The sequence below is a fragment of the Apteryx mantelli genome, chromosome 18 (genome assembly GCF_036417845.1).
Source record: "Apteryx mantelli isolate bAptMan1 chromosome 18, bAptMan1.hap1, whole genome shotgun sequence".
NCBI lineage: Eukaryota > Metazoa > Chordata > Aves > Apterygiformes > Apterygidae > Apteryx > Apteryx mantelli.
Genome location: NC_089995.1, coordinates 4,837,602 through 4,865,041, shown reverse-complemented (window position 1 = coordinate 4,865,041; position 27,440 = coordinate 4,837,602). Strand labels below are relative to the sequence as shown.

General features: G+C 64.1%; 1 protein-coding gene across 4 annotated transcripts in view; it reads left to right on the top strand.

The window, feature by feature from the left end:
- The window catches only part of MTCL2 (microtubule crosslinking factor 2), a 41,047-nt gene extending 16,299 nt beyond the window's left edge, over positions 1 to 24,748 (top strand). Inside the window, exons 1-14 of one of the 4 annotated variants that reach the window (XM_067307436.1) lie at positions 1,941 to 2,252; positions 2,349 to 2,507; positions 6,959 to 7,021; positions 12,044 to 13,279; positions 14,503 to 14,628; positions 16,172 to 16,297; positions 16,784 to 17,014; positions 17,755 to 17,862; positions 18,248 to 18,415; positions 20,650 to 20,901; positions 21,083 to 21,154; positions 21,682 to 21,752; positions 22,177 to 23,620; positions 23,977 to 24,748. In XM_067307436.1, coding sequence (XP_067163537.1) covers positions 2,139 to 2,252; positions 2,349 to 2,507; positions 6,959 to 7,021; positions 12,044 to 13,279; positions 14,503 to 14,628; positions 16,172 to 16,297; positions 16,784 to 17,014; positions 17,755 to 17,862; positions 18,248 to 18,415; positions 20,650 to 20,901; positions 21,083 to 21,154; positions 21,682 to 21,752; positions 22,177 to 23,620; positions 23,977 to 24,126 — 4,320 coding nt within the window. In that variant the 5' untranslated portion in view covers positions 1,941 to 2,138 and the 3' untranslated portion in view covers positions 24,127 to 24,748. Of the gene's footprint in view, positions 1 to 1,940; positions 2,253 to 2,348; positions 2,508 to 6,958; positions 7,022 to 12,043; positions 13,280 to 14,502; positions 14,629 to 16,171; positions 16,298 to 16,783; positions 17,015 to 17,754; positions 17,863 to 18,247; positions 18,416 to 20,649; positions 20,902 to 21,082; positions 21,155 to 21,681; positions 21,753 to 22,176; positions 23,621 to 23,976 lie in introns of those variants that run through there. The other 3 variants (XM_067307433.1, XM_067307434.1, XM_067307435.1) reach the window with 3 other exon arrangements.
- Positions 24,749 to 27,440: the final 2,692 nt, after the last annotated feature.

Sequence of the window (27,440 nt, the reverse complement as noted above, 5' to 3'; positions counted from 1 at the left end):
GCGCCCGGGCACGGCTCTAGGGCCGGAGAGCGGCTCGCGGAGCAGCTCGCGGGTCTTCTCGAGAGGCGAGAGCGCGACGGGGAGGCGCTCCGTGCCGTTTGCACGGTGATCCTTGCACGCGGACACGTGTCGAACCGGGAACCGTGGGTCCTGCTGCAGGAGAGGTGCCCTGGGCAGCTCCCCGCGGGGAACAGCGGAGGCTTCTGGCCGGTTTTGGGGGCCGGGGGGGCTGCAGAGAGCAGAGCTCAGGTGACGGGTGCGTCCTAAGCCTGTGTCGGAGCCGCGCGGTGTGCCCCTGCGCGCTCACTCGCGCCGAGAGTCCGCGCGTGCAAATCTCCCGGCAGCTGGAGCCAGCGCGGACGGACGCGGGGTCGCAGGGCCCCTCGCTCGCCCGCTCTCGGCAGCAGCGGGGCGCGCGCAGCCCTGCCGGCGGCCGGCACGGACAGGTCCCCCTTGCCGGCCCCTCTGCATCCCGCTGCTCTCCCCTCCCCGTGCCTGCTCAGGTGCCGCCCTCCCCAGGCAGTGTTTTCGGGGAGCAGAGCAGCTCCCCGTGCCGAGGAGAGGGGAGGCGATGGGGCAGTGCCTGGGCGGCTGCTCCCTCCCGGCTGCTCCGTGCACGAAGCCGGGGGCTGGAGCAGCGCGAGATCCCTGGGTAGCGAGGCCGGGCTCCCGGCCCCGTGCCGAGGAGCAGGGAGGGAGGGCTGCTGGCCCCAGCCGCCGGCTCCACGAGGCCTCGCGCAGGCAGCGGCTCGGCCGCTTCCTTCGCCTGGCTGCCCCGAGAGCAGGCGCAGCCCTGCTTGTGGAGAGGGGACTGCTCCGTGCTTTTCCATCCTTGCTGTCGGAGGCAGGACGGAGTTTGATCCGGAGCCAGCGAGGCCCTTGCACAAAGCAGTGCTGGAGTTGCCAAGTGCCCTAGCAGCAGAAAACAGCCCGTCCTGGAGCAGAAATGTGCCGCAAGCGGAGCCGGAGAGGCTCCTTCAGCTGGGCCGCTCGGGCTGGAGCGGGGCTGCGAGCCGGTGTCGTGCCGCCCGGACCGGCCTGGCCCCGAGCACGCACGTGGCAGGGCTTTCGGAGCCCCCGGCCGGCCTCCTGGGCGCTCGGGGCAGGGATACAGGACGCGGGGCTCTAGCGCCCGGTTTCCACGCCAGAGCCGAGCGGCGCGGGCACGTCTGTCGGCGTGCGCTCCCCCTCCCCGGAGGCCAGCGTTAGCCTCTTGGCTCGGTTCCCGTGCGTGGGAATGAGCGCTTTGTTCGGTCAAGTGGGAAATGGGCAGAGCTCGCGCTCGCTGCCTGCGGCTGCCCGCTTCCAGGCACCGGCGCGGCTCGGGGGCCGTGCCCGGCACCCTCAGGCTCTGCCGGCCGCGAGGCGATCGCTCCCCGGCCCTGCTCGAATAGCTGCGGGGGTTAGGCGGGGGGCACCCTCCGCTCCGGGGCAGCTGGGAGGATTTTCCGTAACCCGATGCAGCAGCTCCCCTTTCTCCCCGGGGCCTGCGTCGGGAAGCCCTCTTCCCCGGCTGTCGTGCCGTGGCTCTCCTGGCTCGGCACGCACGGCGCTCCCTCTCTGCACCGTGGCCAGACGCTGCCTGCTTCGGTGCTGGGTGTCGGCTTTTCCAGCCCGTGGCGGGTGCTGGCCTCGGCAGCCTTGCGGTGTGGTCGGCGTGCTGGGCCCGGGAAGCGGCAAACGGCAAAGAGCATCCCGTGGCATGGTGACACTGTGGGGGAAAGCAGGGCTTTGCCAGTCTGTTGTCGGTGGAGGAGCAGGCGCCTCGGAGGGGAGCGCAGGGCAACAGCGGTCACTGTGCACGGTGGAGAGGGCACGCACCGAAAATGCAGGAGGTCTCCCGCTTGCTGCGGTTTTGCCGCAGGCCCGCCACGGGCACGCGGCACTTGTCCGTGATGCAGCTTGTGGGTGCTGGAGGGACGGTGCCCAGCGACCTTCCGGCTCCCGCTGCAACGTGTGCCGCAGGCCAGCGAAGGGCTCCCGCGTGTGCCCCTTGTCCCTGGCTCTCTCTGGTGGCGCTCACTTTGGAGGTGCTGGCCATCTGCTCTCCCTGCCGTTCCCAGCTCCCTGTTCTGCCTGGCTATCCACTTATTCAGATCTCAGCCTGCGGCCCCGTGGCAGCAAGGATAGGTGATTGCATGGAGGGCTTTGGTGCTTTAGCAGGAAAAAGAACCCATCTCTATTCCTGGAGGACTCATCAGAGTCTCAGAAATGGCTTGAGGATCTCCCTGGGCACCATCCAGGGGCTGCAGGTACATGCAAGGTCCTGCCCAGGCGCTCCGAGCAGCTGCAGTCCCAGCCCCGAGCGCGCTGTGCCCAGCCTGATAACAGCTGTGTTGTGTCCCCAGGTGGCCAAGGACGTCTCTGTGCGGCTCCACAACGAGCTGGAGGCGGTGGAGAAGAAGAGGATCAGGCTGGAGGAGGAGAATGAAGACCTGCGCCAGAGGCTCATCGAGACAGAGCTGGCCAAGCAGGTGGTGCAGAACGAGATGGACAAGCTCCGAGAGGTGAGGGGCACATGGGGGAGCAGGGACATGTCCCCGGGTGGAGGACGGTGGCACGGGGGAGGCCAAGGGAGGGAGCGCGAGGCGTCGCCAAGGCGCATGCCGAGCGGTGCAAACCGATGCCCAGCTGTTAGCGCCGCGCGGGGAGAGCCGGTGAGGCTCTGCCCGTAGCCAACTTCGTGGCCCCCCGCCGCGGGAACCCCTGGCCCTGCGCGCTTTGCTGAAACCCAAGATGCCCGGCAGGGATGCTTCTGAAACCCGAGCAGCGCCTCGCTGCTCTGCCTCCCTCTCCGCCGTAAACGAGGCACGAAGAGCAGGGACGTCGTGTCTGTGACCGCAGCGGGGCTCGGCGCTGCCTCTCTTGACGCGTCCTCGGTACAAATGGCTCTTCCTGAGCCTGACAGCCCTGGCCGTGCCTGGTTCCCTCTAGCCGGAGCTGTGCACGATGCGTGTGAATCGCGTGCAGTGGGGACCGTGCCGTTGCCCTGGCATAGTACCCGGTGCTGGCTGTATCCTGCCTGCCCGTGGGAGGCGATGGGCAGGCCAGGCCGCTCCCGCGCTGCAGTCCCACGCTGCTCTGGCTCTTCCATCGGGAGACGCGTGGAGGCGGCCCCCTCCTGCACGCGCGTTGCTAATTCGAACGGGGCGAGCGCGGAGGGGCTGCGGAGCAGTTGCATCCTGGCGGTGCTGCTGGGGCGCCGGTGAGCCGGGCGGGATGCACGGTCCCTTCTGTGCCCGCGTGCCCCGGGCATACCCATGCGTGCAGCCCTGGAGCACGCCGTGCCATGCACGGTTTGGGGCCGGCTCACGGCCAGGAGCGATGCCACTCCCCGCGTGGCAGCAGACCCCCCCGGCTGCTCGCGTGGCCTCTGCCCGCTGGCACGGGCGGTTTGCCGGGCTGGGGCCGGTCGGGGTAACTGGCCGTGTCCGCTTGGCACAGGGGAGTGGAGCTGCCTCACTGGTTCCTGCTCCGTCCTCGGTGACGGAAAGGCATCCTGGTGACAGCGAAGGCTTGCAATCCATCACGGCACTCGTAACCCACTTCCCTACTGCCCGGGACGCCGTGTCCCCGGGGAGCCTCCGGAAGCGTCGCTGGCTGAGCCGTCGGGGCGGCGCGCTGGAGGAGACGCCGCGGCTGAGCCTCGCTCCCTGCCGGCCCCGGTCAGCCGAGCCCTACGTGGGAAAAGGAGGCAGGGAGGCCCCGAGCCGGCCCGTCTGCAGTCCCCACTGCCCGGCCGGGCCGCGCTCCCGCTGCTGGGCACAGCAGGGAGCTGGGACGTGGCTTGGGATGGCCGGGGCTGCTCGTGCCCCGGCTGCAGTTCGCGTCGAACCCAGCTCTTGGCGAGCTGGGCGGCCGGGCTGGGTTCGCTCCGTCCCCTCTGCAGCCCGCCCAGCCCCAGAGCGCTGCAGACGGGCAGCGAGTGCTGTCCATCCCCGGCAGCCTCCGCGCGCGGGCGTGAAAGGGGTTTCTGCACGCCTGGAGAGCACAGACCGAATAACGAATGACAGCAAGGGGAGCCAGGCTGCGGGAGCGTCGCGCCCCGAAAAACAGAGGTGGAGAAGCGGCCGCACGGTCTGTGCGTGGGGATGCCTGAGAGGCGCTGGCGTCTTGCCCCGGCCAAAGATCGCTCTGGCCTGCCGTCCCTGTGCCTCTTGACATGAGGTGCCGGGGTGCGCGGGGCAGCGTCTACGCGTGCTGGTTTCTGTGCGGTAGCAAGGGAGACGCATCCAGCCAAGCAGTCGCTGATGCCTGGCAGTGCCTGGCCGCGGCTTCCAGCAGCAAAGCAGAGCAGACTCGTATGCGAAGCTGCTGGGCCGTTAACGCTGGCTCTGCTGACTCTCAGAGCACGGGACGCGAGACGTCTCCTCTCTGCAGGTACGCGAGGCCAAAGGGGACGCAGCAAACTGGCGTGGGACCTGCTCAGAGCAAAGTCTGGTGCCCTGAGGGGCGATGAGCTGGCTCTCTCTAGGGCTGGTCCAGCTTCAGCCCCTTCTTGTTCAGGAGCCCAACGGAGGAGAGCACTTGGGGCCAGCAGCCCTCCGTTCGAGTCTCCTGGGGGTTGCACATCCATGCTGGTGGGATGTCCCTGGAGACGAACCTGGCAGTCCCTGCAGATGAACATGCAGGGGCAAAGCCGGACTCTCTCGGGTGTTATTGTAGTGAGTGTCTTGGCTTTCCGGCAGGCTGGTCAGGGCTCGCACAGGGCCGTGTGGGCACGCAGGAGCCGGGCTTGCCAAGCAGCATGGATCTGGTGCGCAGGAGCACTAGGTGTGGCACGGTCCGTCTGTGAAAGCCAGCAGGTATCCGGCTGGGATTTCACACTCTGCTGCTGACTTATTTATGCCTCTGCTCTTGGAAGGCGCCCAAGTTGCGGTGCTCCGCGAGCCAGGTGCCAGCGGAGGCTCCGAGGAGCCCGCGTGGGTAAAGCGGGTCCTCCCCAGCAGAGCCCTGCGGTGGCAGAGCCCCAGGCTAGCAAGGGCATCGGGTTACTCGCTTATTCCGGAGGACTAATTAGACAAACAAGTGAGTTAACGGCCCTCGGCACCTCCTCTCTCCTGGCTGGAGGGAGCAGAGCAGCAGCAGAGCTTGTTAGTAGCGAAGCAAACAGGAACCTGAGGCTGGGGCAGGGCTGGGCTTGCCCCGGAGGGCAGATTATTTCTCCCTGGCAAGCGGCTTCTCCCATAATTGGATAATTGTGGGGATGAGCCGGTAATCGCTGGATGCTAGGCGTTTGCGCCTCTGGCTCTACCCCACTACGGCAGAGGGGTCCTTCCCAGCGGCATCTCCCAAGAGCCTGGGGCTGGCGCAGGAGGCAGCGGGACCGGTCCAGGTGCCCTGCCAGGGCGGGAAGTGGCACCAGCCGGGCGCATGGAGCTGCCCGCCGTGGGAGTCGGGGGCCTGAGGCACGGCCGCAGCGATGACAGGCGGTGCCCGGCCCGGGGCCCGGCTCTTGGGGGGCTCGGGGCCAGGCAGTGCCCTCTGCCAGCTCCCCCGGCTGTGGGGCGAGGGCACGCCGGTCCCCAGCGCGCTTGGGACGAGGGATGCCGACGTGGCACGGCCTGCCCTCGGGAGAGCGATTGCAGCAGCAGATGCAGCGATGGTCTTGGCCTTAATAGGAAAGCCTGGATCTCGGTCCCTTGGCACAGGCAGCGGCTTGCATTTCACAGCTGCTTTCTTTGGCTGCCGGGCCTCAGCGCCAGGCTGGAAAGAGGCCCAGGGCGGCCGCGTGCGTAGGCTGGCGTCCGAGGGGCCCTGCACCGGCCCGCCGCCGGCGGGCGCAGACCCTGGCTGCCCCCTCTCCTGGGGTACGGTCCCACTGCGTCGCCCGGCCTTGCTCCTGCTCCGTGCCCGGAGGCTGCCCACGACCCCGGGAGCCCCAGGGTGGGAGGGAGTGGGAATGTGGCTGGGGACACCTCAGCGCTCGCATGGTTTCCCCTACCTTTCCTTCCCAGGTAGCCGACCCTGCTTTCCCCCCACCTTGGCCCCGGGCACCTGCTTTTTTCCCCTTCTCCCTTGCGGCTCCGTCTGACGGAGGCACGAGTGACGATTGCCTGGGAGCACAGCTGGTCTCCGGGCTCGCCGGTGCCCTGCGCTCCGGGGATTTGCAGCCCAGCGCAGGGATCCCGGAGCGTCAAATTCTTTCGCAGCGGCATTGCTTGGGATTTACGAGGCAGAGCTCCCTGGGGCAGGGCCAGGCCTTGGGGAGCGCCGGGGCTCCCGGCAGCCGCCTGCGAGCGCTTGGGCTTGGTGCGAGCTCTGCGGCAGTGATTCATCCCTGCCGGGAGCCGATGTGATAAAGCCGCAGCCTCGTGAATGAGATTTAATTTGTTTTCTGGGTGCTTCAAAGGCCGCGGGCTGGAGGAATGACACATCCCCCAGCCAAAATCCCTGGCCCCGGCGCTCGGCTGAGCACATATGGTTCAAGAGGTAGAATGAAGCTCTTGGGTTGCCTTACCCAGCCCTGCTGCCAGGTGCTTTGTCTGCACGGGGCTCTCCTGGGACCTTCTCTGCTGCCCAGGTGGAGGGAGGAGGTGATGAGGAACATCCTCATCTGCCGCTCCCAAACTGGGATGCCCCAAGAGCTGTCTCTTGGCCGGGGAACTGGATTTCCTGCTTTATCCAGCTCTGACAGGGCGACCTGTGACTCAGTCTCTCCGTGTCTCATTTCCTGCTCTCTCACTAGTCGTGTGGTGCTCGATGCCTGTAACGAAAATTTCTGGCTAAACTGCACGGCATAAAGCTTGGCAGTCCAGGTCCTCCAAAGCAAGGGGCTGCAGCCCACCGGGGCCACGGCTCTGGCATTTTCCTGGGTTTCACAAGCTCCTGGAGAGGTCGGCATCGCTTTTCTGGGCTGGCCCCGAGGGATGTTGCAGAGCGGGGTCCTGCGCGCGGCGAGCTGGTCCTGCTGTCCTGGAGATTCGCTGTGGGTAACGGCGCTCTCTTCTCTCTGCAGAATTCCTTGAAGAAAAGGGGGTCTCGTTCTGTCGGGAAGACTGAGAAGAAGCCGTCGGTGCAGGTATTTGTGCTGCGCGCATCCGGGACGCGCGGTGTTGGCCTGCCTGCGCCAGAGGCGGCAGCACCAGCCGGGGGGTTGCTGGTGGCTGTGCCTGGCACAGAAGTAAGTCTTGGGCATGGTGGTGACATCCCCTCGCTTGCAGGGCTTTTCTGCCTTTCACAGGCCTCTGCACAGGGGAGGAATTGATGCGCTGGGGCATCTCCATCGTCCTCAACCACCCTCTTGTCTCGCTTGTCAATGGGGCATCAGCGGCTGGGCCAGCGGCTTTAACCCTTTGCTTTTGTCACGACCCAGTACTGCAGCATTGAGTTGAAGGACTTGGCTTTCACAATGTGGAGCTGCTGCTCGTCTAGTTTGGGGCTCTTGCAGCCTCCGTCCCTCCTACCTGTGCTGGCAGTGATGCTCGAGGGATTGCCCGAGCGCCCCGTTGGGGAGCGGAGTACCACCTGATGGGTGGCAGAGCTCCTGCGGGCTGGGGCGTCCCGGCTCGGCTCCTGCCATGGCGCAGAGGGGGGAGTGTGGGACAGGCAGGAGATTGCATGGCTCCAGCTGTCCTGCAGCCGCGGCCTGGGGCGAGTGGTGGTGCTGCACGAGGGGATATTTCCCGTCTGTCTGGCCTGGGTGCCCGTGCCTGAGGGGCGCAGGTGTCACCTTGCACGGTGTGGTGGGTCCAGAGGGTTTGAGGGACAGCTGAGATGTCTGTGGGGAACAGTTTGATACTGTGCATTTCCCAATTTTTTTTCTGTCCCTGCCATGCTACAGGCTGCTGGACAAATGCAGGAGATGGAGTATTTGTCAACTAGGGGGGAGGATTTCATCTGTCACTGGCTGTTGAGATGAGTGGCTGTGACTTCCTAGGTCTATTACTAGGACTCGCAGGGGCAGAGCTGCTGTTTTGGTAATAGATATGGAAGTGCCTTATTGCTTGAAAAATCCACTTTCAAAGGCAAAAGATCTGAAAGGCCTACTTCTGAGGTGGGAAAGGATCAATAAGTCGGAGCTTTCCGTCCTGCCCCGTCTGGAGATTGGCCTCTTGTACGCCCTCAGTGTGGAGCTCTGGGCTGGATGAGCCAAGCCTGGTGGCCATGGGCTACTCCTGGCAATGCCAGGACCTCCGTCACCTGGGGGGTCAGGGGAGGAAATGCTGGAGCGGTGCTGCATTGGCCTCAGGAAGCTGCAGCGAGGCGCAGCTGATGTCGCAGTCACGTGACAACGTCTGTTCACAGCGGCCGGCACAATCCCTTGGAAGTCGGTGGGGCTGAGTGACCCCACTGGAGGACTGAGGCTGGTAGCCCTAGGCAGGGCAGAGGGACACCTGCGTATGCTGGCCAGCACTGGAGGAGCAGCTTCCCTGCAAAACAAAGCAGGGATCCAGCTCTCCTGCAAGTGGCATGGTCCTCCGCTCCCCAAAGCCTGAGCAGGGGGGGAAAAAACACCTAAACCGGTTCCTGCCATGCCCTGCTGAGAGCATCTCGGTGCAGGGACCACTCAGCACCCCGCGGGTTTCTGACTTGTCGTGGTTGCCACATCTGTCCCTGTGCAGCCCTGGGACAAAGATCTCCAGGCACTCGAAGACTTTCTCCGGTAGCCTTTCATTTGGGATCCCCCTCTCGTCTTTGTCGCGGGGAGGCTCTTTCAGGCTAGCTGCTGTTCCCAGGGACCCGTTCCCCAATGGCAGACCATCGCTGTGCACCTACGCCTGCCGCCGGCCCAGGTCGTGCCTGTCCTGGAGACCGTGCAGCGCTCCTACGGCAGCCCCTTCCCGAGGCCGAAATACAACCCTACCTCCGCCTCTCCTGCTGAGAAGCCAAAGGGGACAGGAAACCAAACCCTGCCCTCGGCCGCAGCAGCACAACCCTCTGCTTCTCCCGCCGTCGCCTTCGCAGACAGCCCCGCTGCGGCGCCGCGGCCCAGCCTGGGAACGTGGGGCTGGATGTGGCCCCCGGTCTGCGGTGGGTCTGTCCCTCCGAGGAGGGCAGGAAGGAGCTGGCCCTGGCTCAGAGCTGCGGGCAGCACCGGAAAGAAAACCTCAAGCTTCCTGGGGCTGCTGCGAGCTCTCGTTTCACTGGAGGAACTGCCATTTTCAGCTGGCGTCTGCTCGCTGTTCTCTGCGCGCTCTTGCAATGCTGAACTCCCACCTCTGGGCCGAGTACAAATAACCCCCAGAGCCCAGTGGTGGCTGGGGCTCTGGAGACACAAATATGGCATAAATGCCCCAAGCCGTGGCCTTCTGTCTGCTCCCCGGCCCCCGCGGCTGGGGCGTGGGGCTGCGCCGGCTCGGCCGGGCGCCTCTCGCAGAGCGCGGCCCCTCGTGACTCGTGGGTGGCTTCCTGGGCTCGCTTCCTGCCCAGCCGGCCTGGGAGAGCGTCTGCGCTCGAATGAAACGCATGGCGGGGGGGCAGACTCGAAGTCGAGGTCTGTTCTCTCTCCCCCGGGCCGCAGGAGCGCTCAAGGTGGTTTTGGTCCTAGCCCAGGTGCTCAGCAGCCCCGTGCCTGCCCCTCTCGCTGCGCGCTGGCTGCGTCGAGGGCCAGCGAGAAAATCCAGCCAGCTGCCTTTTTCCTGGAAAAACAGGAACTGATGTCATGTCTGCCCCAGGCGGACAGCGGCGAGCGCGGAGCTAGCCGTTGCCGCCGTTAATCTCCGTAGCCAATTATGAAGGGCACGCTTCTGAGGCAGAATATAGCTTTAATGCGCCTTAGCAAGGTCACGTCTTTGTGCAAGCGCTGCGCGTACCCCGAGGGAGCCCTGTTTGCAAGCCGGCACCGGAGAGGAGGCTGGCTTTCGGGACCTGCTGCTCCCACCGTCTTCTGCTCCAGGAATCGTGGCTACATGCTTTGGAAAAAGGCTCAGCACCCCCAACCCATTGGATATGCAGTGGAAAACGCACCCCTTGCTCGGGTCTCTGTGCACAAGCAGGTGCCAGCCTTGTTCCTGCAGATCCGAGCGTGATGCACTGCTACGCTGGCGCCTCCAGGAGCTCCGTTTGCTCTGGCGCCAGCCCCAGGGAAGGAGCATTGGGTGCTCAGTCCCTGCGCAGCGGCTCCTTGCTCTCTCCCAGGAGCTGCGTGCAGGAAAAGGGCAGCAGGCTGGATTTTCTCCCTCCAGCTCTTGACGTAACCAGCACTAGAGGAGCACGTGTGCAGCTGGTGACACCCTGGACTAAGACCAAAACCGCCTCCAGTGCTCCCATGGTCCCATGAGAGGCACCTCACCCCCTGCACCCATTACAGCCCCGGTCGCCCGTGGGCTCATTAAGCAGCCCTGGAAGGTTGCAGAGTAAATAGCTGCTGCTGGGTTTTGGGCGATGCGACCGTGGGCATGGCTGGGGGGTGCCGATGTGAGTGTGGATGGCCTGGCACCTGGAGGGATCAGAGGAGCTCCCGCAACCCCCCGGGGGAGCCCTCGCTGGCACGGAGCGGTCCCGGGGAAGCTTGTTTCTCCCAGCCGAGAAAACAGGAAGCGAAATGAGCTCAGGGAGATTTGTAACCAAGAGGCTCTTTGTGCGAGCGCGTGTGCCTGGGAAGAAAGCGCCCCGGAGCGCCCGAGGGGCCAAGGGAGAAACTGCCAAATTGCACGGCTTCCTAACAGTTCTGCTTGGGAAAGGCAGCTGCTGCGCCTAACGGCCGAGCGCAGGGATGCCTCTGCTCCCTCCCGTGCTTGGACCGGCTCCAGCTCCCGCGCGGGGCTCCGGCCCCTCCGAGGCAGGAGCCGAAGCAGGAGCGCATCTCGCCCAGGGGTGACACAACCCCGCCGGCTCCTCTCCGCAGCGGTCAGCGTGCCAGCGCTCAGAGCACTCGAATGACCCCGCGGCACGGGAAGCCGCGAGCTGGACGTCAGGAAATCCTTCTGCCTCCAGAAACCTTGCCGAAGCTGAGAAACGGTCTCCCTGGGCAAATAGCTGAAATCCTTGTTGCTAAATTTAAAATCGGGCTGAAGGAAACCCTGGAAAACAGACTTGAGCAGCACAGGGGTTTGGGAAGGGGCTGCCGAGCCTTCTGGGGGGGGGTTTGGCTCCGTTTCCCATCCTCTGACGTGCGGAGGCTGCGGCAGAAAGGGCAGCTGCTGGAAGAGCAAGGGGCTGGGCCGGGGGTGGGACTTTGGGGGTTCGCCAGCAGAAACCCCAGCCCCGCTTTTAAAACACGCTCCAGCCGTTCCGGCTGTAGGCGAGCGCGATCCTGCAGCTCGCGCCTGTGGCCGTTAGCATCCGAACGCGGCAGACGCGGAGCGGGCGGGATGCGTGCGGGGAGCCCCCAGGAGAGAGCGGATAGGATGTGCTGCTCTGTCGCGGGATAATTGCCTGGCTGGGGCTTGAGCGGGAGCAGCGAGCCCCTAGGAGGGGTTTGTAGCGTCCGCAGTGAGGCGAGTCGTTTCGGCACTCGCCAGCTTTGGGGAGGAAACCCGTCTGCGGCTTTTGTTTTCCCCCGCGGAGCCTGACAGCTCTGCCTCCCGCCGCTGCCTCCTCCCCGCGCGCGCGCGCCTTGCCGCAGTGACGCTCGCTCGGCGGCGCAGGAGGCGAGGGAGGGTGGTCAGCGCGCGCCGTGAGCCTCGTGCCAGCGCTGGGCTCCGTCCCCGCGTCCCCAGCTCAGCGGCGGCCCCTTGCCGTGCTTTCTGGGGCGGCTGCTGTAGCTTTGGGCCTCTGGGCTCTTCCACGCGGCTTCTTCTCCAGAAGCCTCTAGGGCGAAGCTCAAATTTGAAGGGGCAAATTCTGCCCCGTGGTTAGAGGCTGTGGTTCCCCCTGGCTTGGCCAGTGTGCTGAGCTGTCAAGGGCCACCGGGGTGCAAGGGCTGCGTCTCCCAAAGAGGGGTCCCATGGGTCGAGGGGCCATGAGTGCCTGGGAAGAGCCTGCTCCTGTGCTCCTGCCTCCTGGGCTCACTCAGCTGGCTGGGACTGAAGTGGCACTGGGGCTGTTTCAGGAGCTCGTAGCTCTGGCGCTGAGCAGAAGAGCACCCAACCTCCTAGGTCTGAGCGGGTGCAGCCTGTCAGACCGTGTTTTCTAATGCCTGTGCCCTCTTCGTTCCCAGGAGGACAGTGCAGACCTGAAGTGTCAGCTGCATTTCGCAAAGGAGGAGTCAGCCCTGATGTGCAAGAAGCTGACTAAGCTGGCCAAAGAGAACGACAGCATGAAGGAGGAGCTGGTCAAATATAGGTCCTTGTATGGGGACCTCGACAGCTCCCTGTCCATAGAGGAGCTGGCCGACTCTCCCCACTCCCGGGAGGCCGAACTCAAAGTCCATCTGAAGCTTGTGGAGGAGGAAGCCAATATCCTGAGCCGGAGGATAGTGGAGCTGGAGGTTGAAAACCGCGGGTTGCGGGCAGAGATGGATGACATGAAGGGCCAGGGGGACAAAGAACTGATCGGACAGGACATCCGGTTCCTGTCATCCTCCTCGAGCTGTGGGGACTCTGGGGAGAGCCTCGTGGAGCTGAGACGGCACTTGCAGTTTGTGGAGGAGGAGGCCGATCTGCTGAGGCGGTCGCTGATGGAGCTGGAGGACCAGAACAAGCTCCTCATGAACGAGCTGAACAAGTACAAGTCAGACCACGACCTGGACATCACATTGTCGGAGGACAGCTGCTCAGTGATCAGCGAGCCGTCCCAGGAGGAGCTGGCCACGGCCAAGGTGCAGATCAGCGAGCTGAGTGGCAAGGTGAAGAAGCTCCAGTACGAGAACCGCGTGCTGCTCTCCAACCTCCAGCGCTGTGACCTGGCCTCCTGCCAGACCACCAGGCCCATGCTGGAGACCGACGCTGAGGCTGGAGACTCTGCACAGTGCATCCCCACCGAGCTCTGGAGGGATGGGCCTGTTGGCGGGGAGAACGATGCCCAGGAAAGGGCAGCCAGCAGCGGGAAGGCTCCGGACAGCAGCCCCACCAAACTGCTCAAGTCCAAGGACTTTGAGACCCTTCTGGGCATCCGGGACCAGGCAGCACTCGTCAGCAAAGCGATTGATGTCTTGATTTCGGACACCAACGGCTTCACGTCCAGCCTCAAGTTGTGTCTGGACAATGAGTGTGTGGGTGGGATGCTGAGCGAGACGATGGATAACAGCAGCGAGAGCCCCAGCGATTCCAAGCTGATGAACGTTCTCATTATGAGGCTCGGTGTCCTGCAGCAAGACCTGGGCTGCTTCATGAGGAAGGTGGATCACCTTGCCGACTGCCTTAAAGAGCAGACAGACTCTTTCCCCTTCTCTGGCCCCAGCAGCCAGGACTCCACCAAAGAGGCACTGCAGAAAGAGCACAGCTCCGACTTCCAGGTACGGATTTTTTCCCATGTCACTGCAGTTCCCTTGCAGCAGTTATTGCTTTATTTGCCACGCTGTTTCCCCTGCTTTAACAAAACAAAACCTGACCTGTAACGTAACCTCCCTTGTGCCTCTCTAGAGCAAAACCCAAACTAACAGTCAACTCGCTGCATGCCAGTGGAACCACGGACAAGATAGGACTCTGCTCCAACAGAGTGTGCGTAGGACAGAAGGTGGAGGGCCTGAGCTGGGCGGTGGGGAAGGCTGGATTGGGGCATTAGCACTTCCAGACACAGAGCCCGCGTTGACTGCGCCGAGCCTGCCGTGCCGCAGAGAGGGGCTCACAAATGCAGTCCTACCTCGGCAGGGGCCAGCTGTTCGGCTGCTCTCCCCCATCTGTGTGCAGGCAGGAGCCGGGCTCCTTGCAGAGCCAAACATCCCCAGGTGGGCTCTGAAGCTCTTCCCTTATCCTGGATCGACCGCTGGTTCACAAGACCAGCTGGGTGAGAGGAGAGCAGCATGCGGGACCTGGAAGGCATCCCAGATTGCAAGGCCAAGATAACAGCCGCAGGGGAAGGAAACTGCAGCCCTCTGTGATGTACGCTGAGGAGAGAGTTCCCAGACAAGATAATTTGTAGAGCAAAGATGCAAAGGCAAATTTGGGTCTGATGATGAGCATTTTTGGAGCAGCAGAGAGCAGCTAGTGCCCTGCTTCCCAGCCTCCTCACCCGAGGTGGCCAACTCCTGCCTGGAGGTGCATCCCGTTTGGGACCTGGTGCCAGGGAAGAAAGCAAGACCCAGTCCCTGGGCTGGGAGGTGCCAGTGCAGGGCGCAGGGGGTGCTTGTGCCGTGGCAGGGGGGCAGGCCCCTTTCTGGAGCACACTCGCTTGTTCAGAGTTCTATTTTTCTGCATGCTGCCAGACCGCAGTCCCGCCAGCCCCAGGTCCCGGTCTCCCCCAGTCACTGCATGGCACCGTAACTGGTGTTTGCACATTTTTTCCCTCTCTCTCTCTTTTTTCCCCTCCCCAAACAACCCAGGCCACGTGTCTCCTCATCCTGTGTTTCCTTTTGGTTTCCGCATTGTCTCCCGCCATGGTGATGAAGCTCCTTCTCCTCATCATCCTTTTTGTTGTCTTGTAGTTCTTTACTGTTTCGGAGACCCATTGTTTTGTTTTCTGGCTTTCTTTTCTTCCCGCTCTTTTGGTTTGTTCTCATTAACTCGCCCACGCATGCAGCAGCCTGATTTTAGGGACGCCGACCCTTACCGCATCACCCACACCAAGGACACGGACCCCAGTGCCACACATCCCCGGAGCTACAAAACCTGCCGACCCGATGAGAACGACTCCTATGCCTCCGAGGTACGTAGCAGCCTCCCCTGGGGTGGCTGGTGATGACCGTGTCCTAGCTGGGCGCAGGGCAGTGCAGGAGAACCTCTATCCATGTGGGGCCAGCAGGGTATGGGGCAGCAGGGTTGGGGGTCCAGGTCAGTGCCGTGGAGAGGAGTGAGTCCTCCTTGGACTGGACTGGCCAGTGCTGCGGGGACAGGGCTTCCCCAACGCCCCTGTGAGGTCTTTGCTCCCAGCAGAGGCTGAAAATGCCACTGGGGCGACCAACCTGAACCTCCCAAACTACAGTTTGTGGCTATTGCTGCTTGGTTTACCATGTGGCACTACTGAGAAGAGTTTGGTTGCCTTTCAAGGAGTTGCAGGCTGCTAGATGTCACCCCGTAGCCTTCTCTTTTGCAAATTAAGCCAGCCCAGCTCCATCCACCTCTTATAGACACTGTGCCCCAGGGCCCTGACCATCTCAGTCACCCTTCACTGAGCCGCCTCTAGTTTCTCCACATCCCTCTTGAAAGGGGAAGATGCAAAACTGCACACAGCCATCCAGGTGTGTCTCCACCAGCATCTGCTCCAAGTATTTGTTAAATGATTTTTCAACTGCTGAGGGGGTCAGGGTGCAGGAGAGCTGGGGACAAGCCTTCAGACCCCAGTGTGGCTGTGAGCACAGTTTTTGGGAGACGTCTTTGGATTAAGGGTCAGCAAGGATCCCTCTGCCCATTAAGTTGCCTGCTGCTGGCACCACGCATTAGGTGGTCGGCGCTATACCTGGCAGAGAGACTGGCTCTCTCCCATTTCACCTCACCCTGGGTTTCACAGCAGAGACAAGCAGGCAGTTGGCAGATCAGTTTTTGATGAAGTCTCCTCAGCTTTGGTTGGAAAAATAATTTGCTGCAGGCTTGTTTGGCAGAAGATAACCATGTGCCTGTAGCTGAGGTGTCCTGGCCCTCCTGCTCTGCCTCAAGCAGTCCGGGCCCTGGATCTTGGACCAAACAGGCTCCTCAGGGAAAGCTTTAGCCCTCATCCCCTAGTGCTCCAGCCCGGTCTCTCTCAGGCTGGGGGCTTTGCAGTTTAACCCCACTATTTTATCTAGCGAGCAGGAGCCCAGGCTCCCAGGTGATGGGTCATTCCCATGTGGGTGGGATGGGTTCTTCACAAAGCAGAGGGGAGATGCACCCGTTGCTGGCAGGTCCCATGCACTGGTGAGTGGGCTCGGGCTCCTGGGCACAGAAGCTCCCCCCAGGCCCAGCACTGGGCTGCAGACTGCAGGAACGAGTCTGGATCTTTCCCTGAGCGCTTGAAGCTCAAAATCTGCTTCTGGAAGCAATCTCGTTCCAGCCTTAGTGTGACCCCACTGAGGGCCTGGCTGGAAAGCAGGCAGGCGCATGACGCTGCCTGCTCTGTGTTGCAGGCATGACAGCTGAAGCATTTGGGGAAATGGAATAAACTCTCCCTGCATGTGTCCACTGCTGACCTGCTGTGGCCTCCTGACCCTGCCCTGTGGCCGTGCATGGGGTGGGAGGGTGAGCGCAGACCCACCATGCCCCTCTTGCTGTTACAGGTGAAGGAGCTGCAGCTGGTGCTGGCGGAAGCCAACGAGAGCCTGCAGGGCATGCAGGAGCAGCTCTCTCAGGAGAGGCAGCTGAGGAAGGACGAGGTGGATAACTTCTCCCAGAAGATCTGCCAGGTGAGTGGGCAGCAGCCCTAGCCCCCATGGCCCCCAGAGACAGGTCCCAGCAGGCATGGCCAGTCCACCACCAGCACCTCCTGTGTCTGGGCTCTGCTCTGGCTCCAAGCCTGTGACTTCCTTGGGGATCCAGGCATCACCCAGGTTGACACTTGGCTTATCCCATCCCCAAAGGATGCGGGGACCAAGGGCGCCTCTCCTTGCATGGAGACGTGCAACCTTCCCTCCACAGTGTTGCCTTGATGGGCCTCAGGGCCCTGCCTTCCTTGGATCAGAACACACTGCCAGGAGGTTGCAGCTCCTTGTGACCTGGGTTGGGGACATAAAATATGGGGCCCTGCTCCAGACTCAGCCCTTGCCAGCCAAAACCCTTGGGAGGTAACAAACCATCCCTGCCCACAGCGGCCTCCGCAAGGTCATGTCTCCCAGCAGCAGTTGGGGGTGATGGGCTGAGGCCCTGGCCGTTCAGTCGCATCTCTCCCACAGCTGAAGGAAGACCACCAGAAGGCTCTCCTGAGGCGGGAGTTCGAGCTGCAGAGCCTGAACCTGCAGAGGCGGCTGGAGCAGAAGTTCTGGAGCCAGGAGAAGAACCTCTTGGTGCAGGAGTCCCAGCAGTTCAAGCAGAACTTTCTCCTGCTCTTCATGAAGCTCAAGTGGTTCCTCAAGCGCTGGCGCCAGGGCAAGATCGTGCACAGCGAGGGCGACGACTTCCTGGAGGTACCGCGGGCAGGGCGGGCTCCATGCTGCCCGGGAAGGGGCAGTCGGGCAGAGCGGGACAGGGGGCTGCGTGGTGCGCTCAGCTCCTGCTGAGGGGAGAATCTCGCTGCTTTTTCCCTGCATGCTGCCGGGCATCCTGGGGACCTGCCCACCTCCGTGTTTGTGCCTTGTGCCAAGGCAGCTGCTCTGCGTGTGTGCCAGTGCCATCCGCGCCCGCCGGGGAAGCGTGCCCAGCACCTGCCTGCCCCGCGCCCGGGCTCCTACCAGCTCTCCTCTCGGCCGCCTCCGAGTGTGGAGCTGGGGGAACAAACCTCCTCACAGTCCCTGCCACGTCTGCACAGCAGTGGCCTGTGTCCGAAGCCTGCAAACAACAACCCCTTTATGGGCTGCGCTTGGTTACAGCTAGGAGATGACTCTGCTCCTGGCACAAGACTGAGGTCTGCTGCTGGGTACAGAGGAGCCGGGGGCGGCAGGATGGGGGAAGGCAGTCGCCCACCTTCTGCTCTGCCGTCCGGCATGTCCCTGGCCCAAGGATTTAGCCCTGAATGTCCCCAGTTGGCTCCCAGCCCTGCAGCCTGCTTGCTCCTGCTCTGCATGGAGCCGGCCGTGGAGGTCTGGCATGGACCTTCTTGCTACCCTCCCACATGCTGCCGAGCCCCTGTGCACGCCGGTGGGGCAGGACCACGCGGTGCCGAGCTGGGGCCGTGCTCAGCAGCCTCGCCGGGCCGTCTGTCTTGCAGGTGAACAGCATGAAGGAGCTGTACCTGCTGATCGAGGAGGAAGAGCTCGCCCCGCAGCAGCAAGCGGATAACAAGACGTGTGCCGGAGACGCCTGGACCCCCAACACGGTGAGCGCGGGGTCCCCATGGGCCCTGCCTGGTGAGGGACGCTGTGTCCCCGAGATGGAGCGGGGCAGGCGGGATCCTTTGCACCCCTGCCGCGGCTGCGTGGCACGCGGCGCTGCATGGACGGGGCGTCTTCATGCCCACGGGTGTGGGCTGGGTGCAGAGCACCCTTTTCGGGTAGGGTGGGGGATCCAACGCCCAGCATGGGGGCTGCACGGCCGGCTGCTCTGCCCAGCGTGGCAGCAAGGCGGAGAAGGAGGCAGAGCCTTGCACGGGGCCTGCGAGGTCCCAGCCCTGCTGGGGCGGCGGGTGCTGCTTCCCACCTGCCCGTGCCGGCGTTTGGGCCCAGCGTGCTCCGTTGACCCCCGCGTCCCCTCCCTGGCGGCAGCCCAACGAGTACATCAAGACGCTGGCAGACATGAAGGTGATCCTGAAGGAGCTGTGCACGGAGCTGCGCGAGGAGCGCCGGGGCGCCGACGAGCTGCAGCAGCAGTTCACCAAGGCCAAGGCCGCCTGGGAGATGGAGCGCGCCGAGCTCAAGTGCCACATCGCCCAAGTAAGAGCTGCGGGGTCCCATGGGACCGCTCTGCCCCGCGGGACGGGGCCCGGTGGCACCGGGGGGGACGCGACGCCGGGGGGCTGCCTGCGACGTGTGCCCAACGGCACGGCGGCTGGCGGCTGGCAGCAGGGAGGGCCGGGGAGGAAGGGATGGCGCTGCGGGAATCAGGATTAGCAGCCGGCTCTGCCGGGCGAGTTTCTATGGCAACGGGGCTGCCTCGAAAATCTGCCTGGCGGAGCAGAGGATGCGCTTTATCCCGCTGCAGGGCTGGGCGGGGGCGGGAGAGGCAGAGCGGCGAGACGGGCACCTCGGCTTGGCGCGCTCCCAGCCCGCGGGCCGGGCAGGTCGTGGCTCCTGCCGATGCTCCTGGGCCAGACGGAGCTGCTGGGGCCCTGCGGGTGACGGGAGGTGTCATCTCCAGAGCCTGCCAGCTGCGCTCCCCCTGTTGTCATCCCCGCACGATGCTGGTCCCTTTCCTTCCCGGGAAAGCCGGCTAGCCGTGCTGGCACCTCCTTGTCCCCTGGGCAGGCGCTCGGAGCCCGGCTCTCCGTGGGTCACAACATGGGTCGGCGGTCTGCACTTGTCCAAACGGGCCGTGTGGCTGCGATGAGCCACAGGGGACCTACGGACACGGAGAGATGGCTCTGCCCTGCTTCCCCGGGCCGGAGGCGGTGATCGCTCGCCTGGCTGCCGGGGGCCTGCCCGAAGCTCCAGCCCCGTGACCCTTGCGCTGGGAGGAACCAGGCTCCTGCCCGCAGAGGTGGTCCTGTGCGGTCCCGGCGCCTCTCAGCCCTGCCCTCGGCGTGCTGCGGCTCGCGGGGGCTCCGAGCGCTTTCAGCTCCCTCGCGCCGTGCTGGCGGCAGCCACCGGTGGGTGTGCAGCTGTGACTTCCCACGCTGCTCGTCGGAGCGGGCGCCGGTGCTTCCAGAGGAAAGTATCTGGGAACAGCTCGGCGGTGTCCTCGGTTCCCCTCGCTCCTCCCCGAAGGAGAGCAGAGCGGCTGCAAGTGTGATCTCTGCGCCAGGCCGGCAGGGACCCGTGGCATTAGCGTCCCTGCTTGCACCTGGTGCCTTCCTGGCTGGTGGCGGAGCAGCGTCCTTGTGGACGGCTCTGCTCTCCCTCAGAGAGACAAGCAGAAGGTCGCTGCCCCTCTCCGAGGGCCCGGAGCAGGGCAGGGTCTGGCTGGCGGGATTGCTGGCAGGCCGTGGGGCAGGAGGGCCGTTCAGCCGATGTCCAGCCGGGCACCCATCTGCTGGGCCGTCTGGCCCGTGCACGGTGGCCGGACAAGGCAGGCTGGGCTCAGATGTGCCCGTGGGCGAGCTGTCCTGTGTGACGGGACCTCCTCCTCGGAGATGCTACAAGAGCTCATTGCTCCACCACAGCTCTCTGTAATGCAGCCCAAAGCCAGCAGTGCAAGATGTGGTCTCCAGCCCTGCTTCCCATCGCTGCCGGAGGCAGCAGCACCCCCACGGCCACTTGAACACTCCACCCCTTTCCATAGTTGCTCTGAGAGAGGTGGAAGGACATGAGCATGGCAGGGCATTGCTCTGCACTGGCTTGTTGCCTTGCAGCTATGGCCATCTGCCTCTCCAGCCATCACAAGCTCCTGGCTTTGGGGGGCTGGAGTTGGTTTTTGGGCTGGTCTGGGGCCTCCCACGCACCCCGGCTTGTTGGTACCCACGATGGCTGTTGGGGGCAGCCGCAGACATCAGCATGGCCCCTTGATGGGAACAATCTCTCCCTGCTATGGGGAGCTCAGGGGTAACTTCTCTGCACCTGTGTTGCTGCTGGGCTGGCCAGGGGTCTAGGATGTCCCTTGCTTGCCCAGGCCCTGTCTCCCCGTGGTACCTCCTTCTTAAAAAGCTCCTGTCCTCTCCCATGCATGAGCCACTGCTTTCAGGGAACTTGGGTCATTTTGAGGGACCAGCACTGGGGTGTCCATAGCCAAAGCATAGTTTGCCCATTTGTCATGAGTGTCCTGCACAGCGCTTGAACCCTGCGTCCCTGATAGCTGACAGCCTGCCCAGGACGAGGTGAAACACAAGGTGTGAGGGGATGTGTGCTGTGCCGGTAGCTAGTGTTCCACTTTGGTGCTTGTCAGAGCGGGGGATGTGTTGTTCCCAGCCTTCCCCAATCCTCGCCGGGGAGCAGCAAGCCTGTTGCACAATCCTTGAAATCCCTGCATGGAGGCAGTCCTGGGGACTTACCTGCTCATCCTCGTGTCCCCACAGCTGGAGTCAAAGGCAGGCAAAGGGATCACAGAGCGAGCGCTGCCGGACTGGAAGGTGGCGTTGAAGAGGGAGCGAGAGGAGCACCAGCATCTCCTGGCTGAGTCCTACAGCGCTGTCATGGACCTCACCAAGCAGCTCCAGATCAGCGAGAAGAACTGGAACCAGGAGAAGGTGGAGCTGCTGGCCCGGTTCAAGGAAGAGCAGCAGCAGGCAGAGCAGCAAGCTAAGGACCTGCAGAACAAAATCAACCAGGTACAGGATCCCCTGCACATGCACACGTGCCCTGGCCTCTGCTGCTTAACCCCTGTGCATGCCCTGAGAGCATGTAAATGGCCTTGGGGCACGCACAAGGGGCAAGTGGCAACTGCTTTGCTTGCCCAGCGAGGCATGTAGCTGTGCCTTGCATGTGTCAAGCGACCGGCATGTTCTCCAGTTGCAGAAAGGAGCCAGCCCGTGGGCTTTGAAGCACTCTGAAATGGAGAAGCACGGCAGCAACTGGAAAGAGGTGGGCAAGAGAGGGCTGAGGGGTGGGCGAGGGCAGGCTGCCTGGCCCCACGGCTGCTTCTCGGGGTGCAGCCCACCCCGTCTGCACCGGGGCGCAGCGCAGCCAGCTCAGGTGCCTTGTGTTACGCTGGTGTACAGAGCTTTGTTGTGCTCGGCTGCATGCTGAAAGGCAGGTGGAGCTGGCACATGCCCAAATAATCACTGCCTTGAGCAGCAAACAGTCTCCTGGCTGTGGTTGCAAGGGACATGCCAAGAATTAGGGAGAAGACGACAGCAGAGAAGGTAGCTCGTCCTGCCTTCCCACCCACTGGGGGCTTCAGTGGGGTCCCTGGGCATGAAAAAGGTGATTTGCAATGGTTGTGGGCACAGGGAGCCCCCTGTAGCCATGGGAATGGGATGAAGAGCCATGGCACACAGGGGACGGTGCTACTGCTTGGAGAGGAGCAGGGAGCAGCCCCTGTTTTGGCACATCTGCGTATTTTGGTCCTGTGAGTGCTGATGCCAGAGCTTTCTTCTGTGTCCTCCTAGGCTCTCAATGAAAAAATCACAGACAAAGAGACAATCTCTGAAGCAGAAGCCAAGGGAACCAACTTAAAAAGGTGAGAGAGCTGTGCCTGTTGCAGAAGGCGCCCGGTTGTTCCCCAGTGCCTGGAGCAGGCTGCGAGGGGCTGAGCCAGGAAGCCCCCAGGCTCGGCAGCTCTGCAAGCCCAGGCAGAAGCACCCACATTTCGCCTTTGCCTTGCAGAGAGGCCTGCAAGCCTGTCTGGGTGCAGGGCCCGGGCGGGGATGGGTGACAGGGTGGCGAGAGGGAGGACTGCCCTGCTGAAGGGCCCTGACTGTGGCGCTCCCTGCGATGGAGAGCCCCTGTTGCCCCCTGAGGGTGCCCAGGAGGGATCCCATCAGGATAGTCATCGGCTGCTGGGTGCCTCCGGCGGCGCGCCACCCCACCACCCAGTCCCCTGGCCAGCAGCCTGGTAGCCTTGCCAGGCATCTTGTGATCCCTGTCCTCTCTTCTCCCCTCAGGACAAAGTCCGTTTCCTCCATGTCAGAATTTGAAAGCTTGCTCGACTGTTCTCCCTATCTCCCTGGAAAGACTGCGCCGGGGCTAGTCGACCATTCCCGAGGCAAAAAGACGTCTCCGGCTGCACAGCTGCTGCCCAGCAGCATCCGGGACAGCACCGGCGTTCCTCCCCCAAACTGTACATATGTGAATATCGAACAACCTGCCCCCGACAGCCTGGCCAAAGAGAAGCTGGGCATCTCCTCTTGGGACTACTCCCGGGCAAGCAACCTCTCTGGCCACGACCCATCCCAGAAGCAAATGCAGAGGAGCTACACGGCACCTGACAAGACGGGGATCCGTATCTACTACAGCCCCCCCGTGGTCCGAAGGCTGGAGACGCCTCTGGTCCACAACAAGGAGGGGAAAATTATGATTGAACCTGGTTTCTTGTTTACGATGGCCAAGCCGAAAGAGCCAGAGGAGTCAGACAGTGCTGAAAACACATACAGCCAGTGGTTGTGCAACTTCTCCAAGCAGCACCGAGAGCTGCTGGATGGTGGCGCCGTGGAGAGCACGGTGCCCCCAGTTCCCCGGTTCCCATCCTCCCTACATGACCTGGAGATCTCTGGCAACATGAGCGATGACATGAAGGAGATCACCAACTGCGTGCGGCAGGCCATCCGCTCCAGCTCGCTGGAGAGGAAGGTGAAAAGCACTTCCAGCCAGACGGTGGGGCTGGCGAACGTGGGGACCCAGACCATTCAGACGGTGAGCGTCGGCCTGCAGACGGACCTGCCCCGGAGCAGCATGCACAGCAAGAGCTGGTCCCCGCGCAGCTCCTCCCTCATGTCTGTGCGCAGCAAGCAGATCTCATCCTCTCTGGATAAGGTCCACTCCAGGATCGAGCGGCCGTGCTGCTCCCCAAAGTATGGCTCCCCAAAACTCCAGAGAAGGTCTTCCTCCAAGCTGGACGCCACCAAGGACAGGAGCCTCTGGAACCTCCACCAGAGCAAGCAAAATGGGTCTGCCTGGGCCCGGTCCACAACGACTAGGGATAGCCCCGTCCTCAGCAACATCAATGACGGCTTGTCCAGCTTGTTCAGCGTGGTGGAGCACTCTGGAAGCACGGAGTCCATCTGGAAACCGGGCTGCCCGGAAAGCAGGGCCAAGCCCGAAGCCCCCAAGTACGGCATTGTGCAGGAGTTCTTCAGGAACGTCTGCGGGAGGGCGCAGAGCCCCACGGCCACCACGGAGAAGAAGGAGGCCATCGGTGAGGAGGGCAGCAAGAAAACAGAGCACCCCACCCCTGCCACCTACCACCAGGCCGAAAACATCTCCCGCATCTTGAACAAGAAAGTCCTCAAGCAAAGCAGCTGTGAGGACCCGAAGCCATCGTCCCCAGGACAAGGGAGTAAGGACACAACCCCACGGGACCCGGACCTCATCTCGGCTGTAGCCAGCGAGGTAACGGCTCTTGCTTTGTCCTGACTGTAGCATCATGTCCTAGGGCAGGGCAGGCATCGGGATGCTGCCTGAGACCCAGAAGATGTTACCTCCTGCCCGGGGCGAGATGTGGGCTGCTTTGGTGCCTTGCCGGGGCAGCCTGGCCATGACCGCAGCACAGGCTCTGCTCTGTCAGGAGGGACCTCGGGTCCCTCTGAGCAGCCAGGGGTTCCCAGAGCAGGATCAGGGCGCGCTGCCCCCACGCACGCTCCGGGCTCTCCCGCAGTGCCGATGGGAGGCTCCCGGTACCCCCCTGCCCCGGCGGCAGCTCCTGGCTGCGCAGCCCCTCTAATCCCCCCCCCCTTTTCTCTTTGCAGGACACAGCGTGTGACTGCAGCTCCCAGTCCCTCACCTCGTGCTTCGCCCGGCCGTCCCGCTCCGCTGTCCGCCACTCCCCCTCCAAGTGCAAACTGCACCCCTCCGAGCCCGGCAGGGCCGAGGAGAAGCTGGGGCCCTCCAGTGAGTGAGGGCAGAGGGACCGGGCTACGCAGTGTGCCTGCTTTCCGCTGTCCTGCCCAGAGAGCGCCCTTCCCGACTCCCGCTGCCGCCCGGCACTGGCCGTGCCCCGAGAGCCGAGCGTGCGTCCCAGCGGCCCCTCTCGGAGAGAGGCGCCCACATCTGTCTCCTAACTGTTCCCTCGCCCGCGGGGATGCTTAAGAAGCAGATGTCGCGCTCGAGCCGGGCGACGGAGGCTCCCGGGCGCGGAGGGCCGTCGTGCCGGGGGGAGCCGTCGGCGCCGAGGAGCCGCGCGGTGAGGCTCGCCGCTCCCGCCGGGGAGTGCACGGGCAGCGGGAGAGAGCCGGCCCCGAGTCGCTGCGCCCTGGAGCCTCTGCCCCGGTGAGCACGAGCCGTTCCGGGGCGCTGGGCTGCAGGGTCCCGGGCAAGAGCCGCCCCGGAGCGGCCTCGGGAAAGCCGGCTGAGAGCCCGCCACGCCAAGGACTCCCTAGCGCGAGGGCCCCACGGAGGGGGAGCCAACGGGGGCGGCCGTGCAAGAGGCGCCGCAGTGACACTGTTAACGTAGGTAGCGGCAGGGCCGGTGGGAAAGGCCCTGCAGGGCCTGCTGGATAAAGTCGATGGATGTCCATGTGATGCCGTTGTCCGTGTCATCTCCCGGGCCGGGCAGCGCGGCTGTGTGGGCGGCGGGCGCTGGCTCCGCACTCCGCCGGCTGCAGGCAGCGCCGCCCGCCCCCGGCCGCAGCCCCCGGCGTTCCCTGCCCAGCCGCGATTGCCGCGCGGTTGCATCAGCCCGCTGCCGCTTGCCGCACGTGCTTCCTCGGGCCGGAAGGAGCAGCGGGGAGGATGCCCGAGACCGCCGGGAGGCCGGGCTCCATCCCGTCTCCTCCCCGGCCAGCGTCCTGCTCCGGCCGCGGCCCGGCCGGCTGGGGGGCTGCAGTCGTCCTTCCGTGCTGGGGCGGCGCCCGGCTCCTCCGGCTCCAGCCCTAGAGAGCCAGCAGCACTGGGGCGAGACGGGGCCAGGGCCCGGCTGGGGCAGGAGTGACAGCCGCCGGGTGCACGGCGCGGGGAGAGCACGCGTGCACGTGTGTGTGTGTGTGTGTGTGTGTGTGTGTGCACATCTCCTCCAGAGCTCAGGAGGGAGATCTGCGTGCGTGCGTTTGCGTGTGTGTGCGTGTGCATGTGTGTTGGCCCGCTCACGCCCCCGCCGTGCCGGCGCGGGGCTGGCACGCGCTCGCCCTGCCTGTGCGCTGTAGCCGACGTGCACCCGGCAGCGTTTCTGCCCTCTGGGCTGCTCCCCTCCGCGGCCGCGGGCTGTCGCCCTGCTCCCGGGGTGCCCGCGGTGGCTAGCGGAGGCGTTTGTGCACAGTGCGGAGGAGAGCTGGCCGGGTGTGCGCCGGGTGTGCGCCGGGTGTGCGCCGGGTGTGCTCGGCCACCGTCCCGCGCTGGGGGCGCTTCGGAGCGCTTGCAGGAGCAGAGCCTGGCTGCCCTTTCCGGGTGCTGTAACGTGCCGGCCCCAAGCTGCGCCCCAGGCATGTGCCGGGCGGCAGGCAGCACCCGGCCGGCCCTGCTGGGGCACCGACACCGCACGCCTGCTCTCTTCAGCCTCTTGGGAGCAGCGGTGCCCGGTGCCCCCACGCAGCCCCTCTGCCCGGTGCCAAGCAAGCTGCAGGCACATCCAGCCGGCAGCACGAGCGCTTCCTGCAGCCCCGGCACACGGGAGCAGCAGGGCACCCACCTCCCTTCCTGGAGCCGCTTTTAGTTACTTGCTCATCCAAGTGCTGCAGATACATATTCCTCCCCTCTACTCCCCCGTTTTTGGCCGTGCCCATCTCCGGACAGCCTGCAATGTAAAGCCAAGTGCATTTTAAAAGTAACGCAAAGGAGCTAATTTGGAGAAACACCAATTGGATTAGGAGGTTGCGGGCTGGGAGGCGGCAGCTTCAACCGCAGTCTCCGCCACGCAGCGTGGGGTAGCCACGAGAAACAAGCCTTACGCAGGGAGCGCCAGGGAGGGAAGAGGACGCAGCCCCCGCGGCGGTGCGGCGCTCCGGTGCAGCCGCACGTCTCGCCGTCTAAAAATAACACCCAGCTGGGAAAGGTGCTAGTGAAGCCCGGTTACCTGCCTGCAGCTCACCCAGCTGCTTCCCCTGCTCCGTTTTGGAGGGGTGAAAGGCGCCTGCCCGGAGCATCGGGCCTGGGGAAGGCCAAGCCCATGGGGCGCGCGGCGGGACGTCCACCCGCGGCCAGGCCCCAGGGGTTGTCCCCCAAAGGGCTCCCGGAGCAGCGTTAGTCACCTGCGCCCCCCTCGCAGCCGAGGGAGAGGAAGGCAGTTTCAGAGTGCCGTCGGCCTGACCTATTTTAGAGTCTGCCTTGGGGACGAGCTGAATGCCGGCCGGTCTTCCCCCGGCTGCGAGAGGGGCCAGGGAGGGATTTGCCCAGGTGGAGCTGCCTGCAGGTGGCTGGATCTCACGGGGGGACTCTGCGCATTGCTCTGGGGGCTCTGCACATTGCTTTGGGGGCTCTCTGCGTTGCTCAGGGGCTTTGTACATCGCTTTGGAGGCTCTGTGCATTGCTTGGGGGGCTCTGCGCATTGCTCCAGGGCTTTGTGCATTGCTCGGGGGCTTTGTACATCGCTTTGGGGGCTCTGCGCATTGCTCGGGTGGCTCTGCGCATTGCTCCAGGGTCGGCGCGTTGCTGTCATTGCATCTTGCAGCTTCGCTTGAAGAGCGCTCTTGCTGCTGAAGCTGCTGCCCCCTCCCGTCCGGCTGCACGCGAGCACCGCTGCCACGTCGCAGCAGCCTCCGTCAGCATCGCAGCGACGGCCGGTCGCTGCCCGGGGCTCAGGATACACCGGCATCGGCCAGGGCCCAGCAGGCTCAGCACAAACTGCCTTTTCCTCCTGCGGGCGCCCGGCCGACGCGGCGAGCGCCGGGGCCCCGTGTCACCCAGAGGCGCGGGACGCGACGCGGGCAGGGCGCTGCCCACCCTCACCAGCAGCCCCGCCGGCGGACGGGGCCCTCGGGGACCCGCGTCCTCGTGCGCGTTGGGGAGGTCGGGGTCCCCGTGCCCGAGGAGGCGCGGCGGTAACGCGGGCCATCTCTCCTGCTGTACATAGTTCCTTTCGGGGTGGTTTTTAGCATTTTCATTGATAACTCGGGTTTGTTTGTTTTTTGGGTTTTTTTTAAAGACTCTCTACTTTTGGAATGTGGTTCCTCATTTTTACAACTGCCTTTTAATTATTTGTAATACCGGTCAGTTCTGTCTTACTCTGTAAATAGCGGTGCTGGGCGTTCGGCCGGGCAGCGGCGGCGCTCTGGGGCCCGGC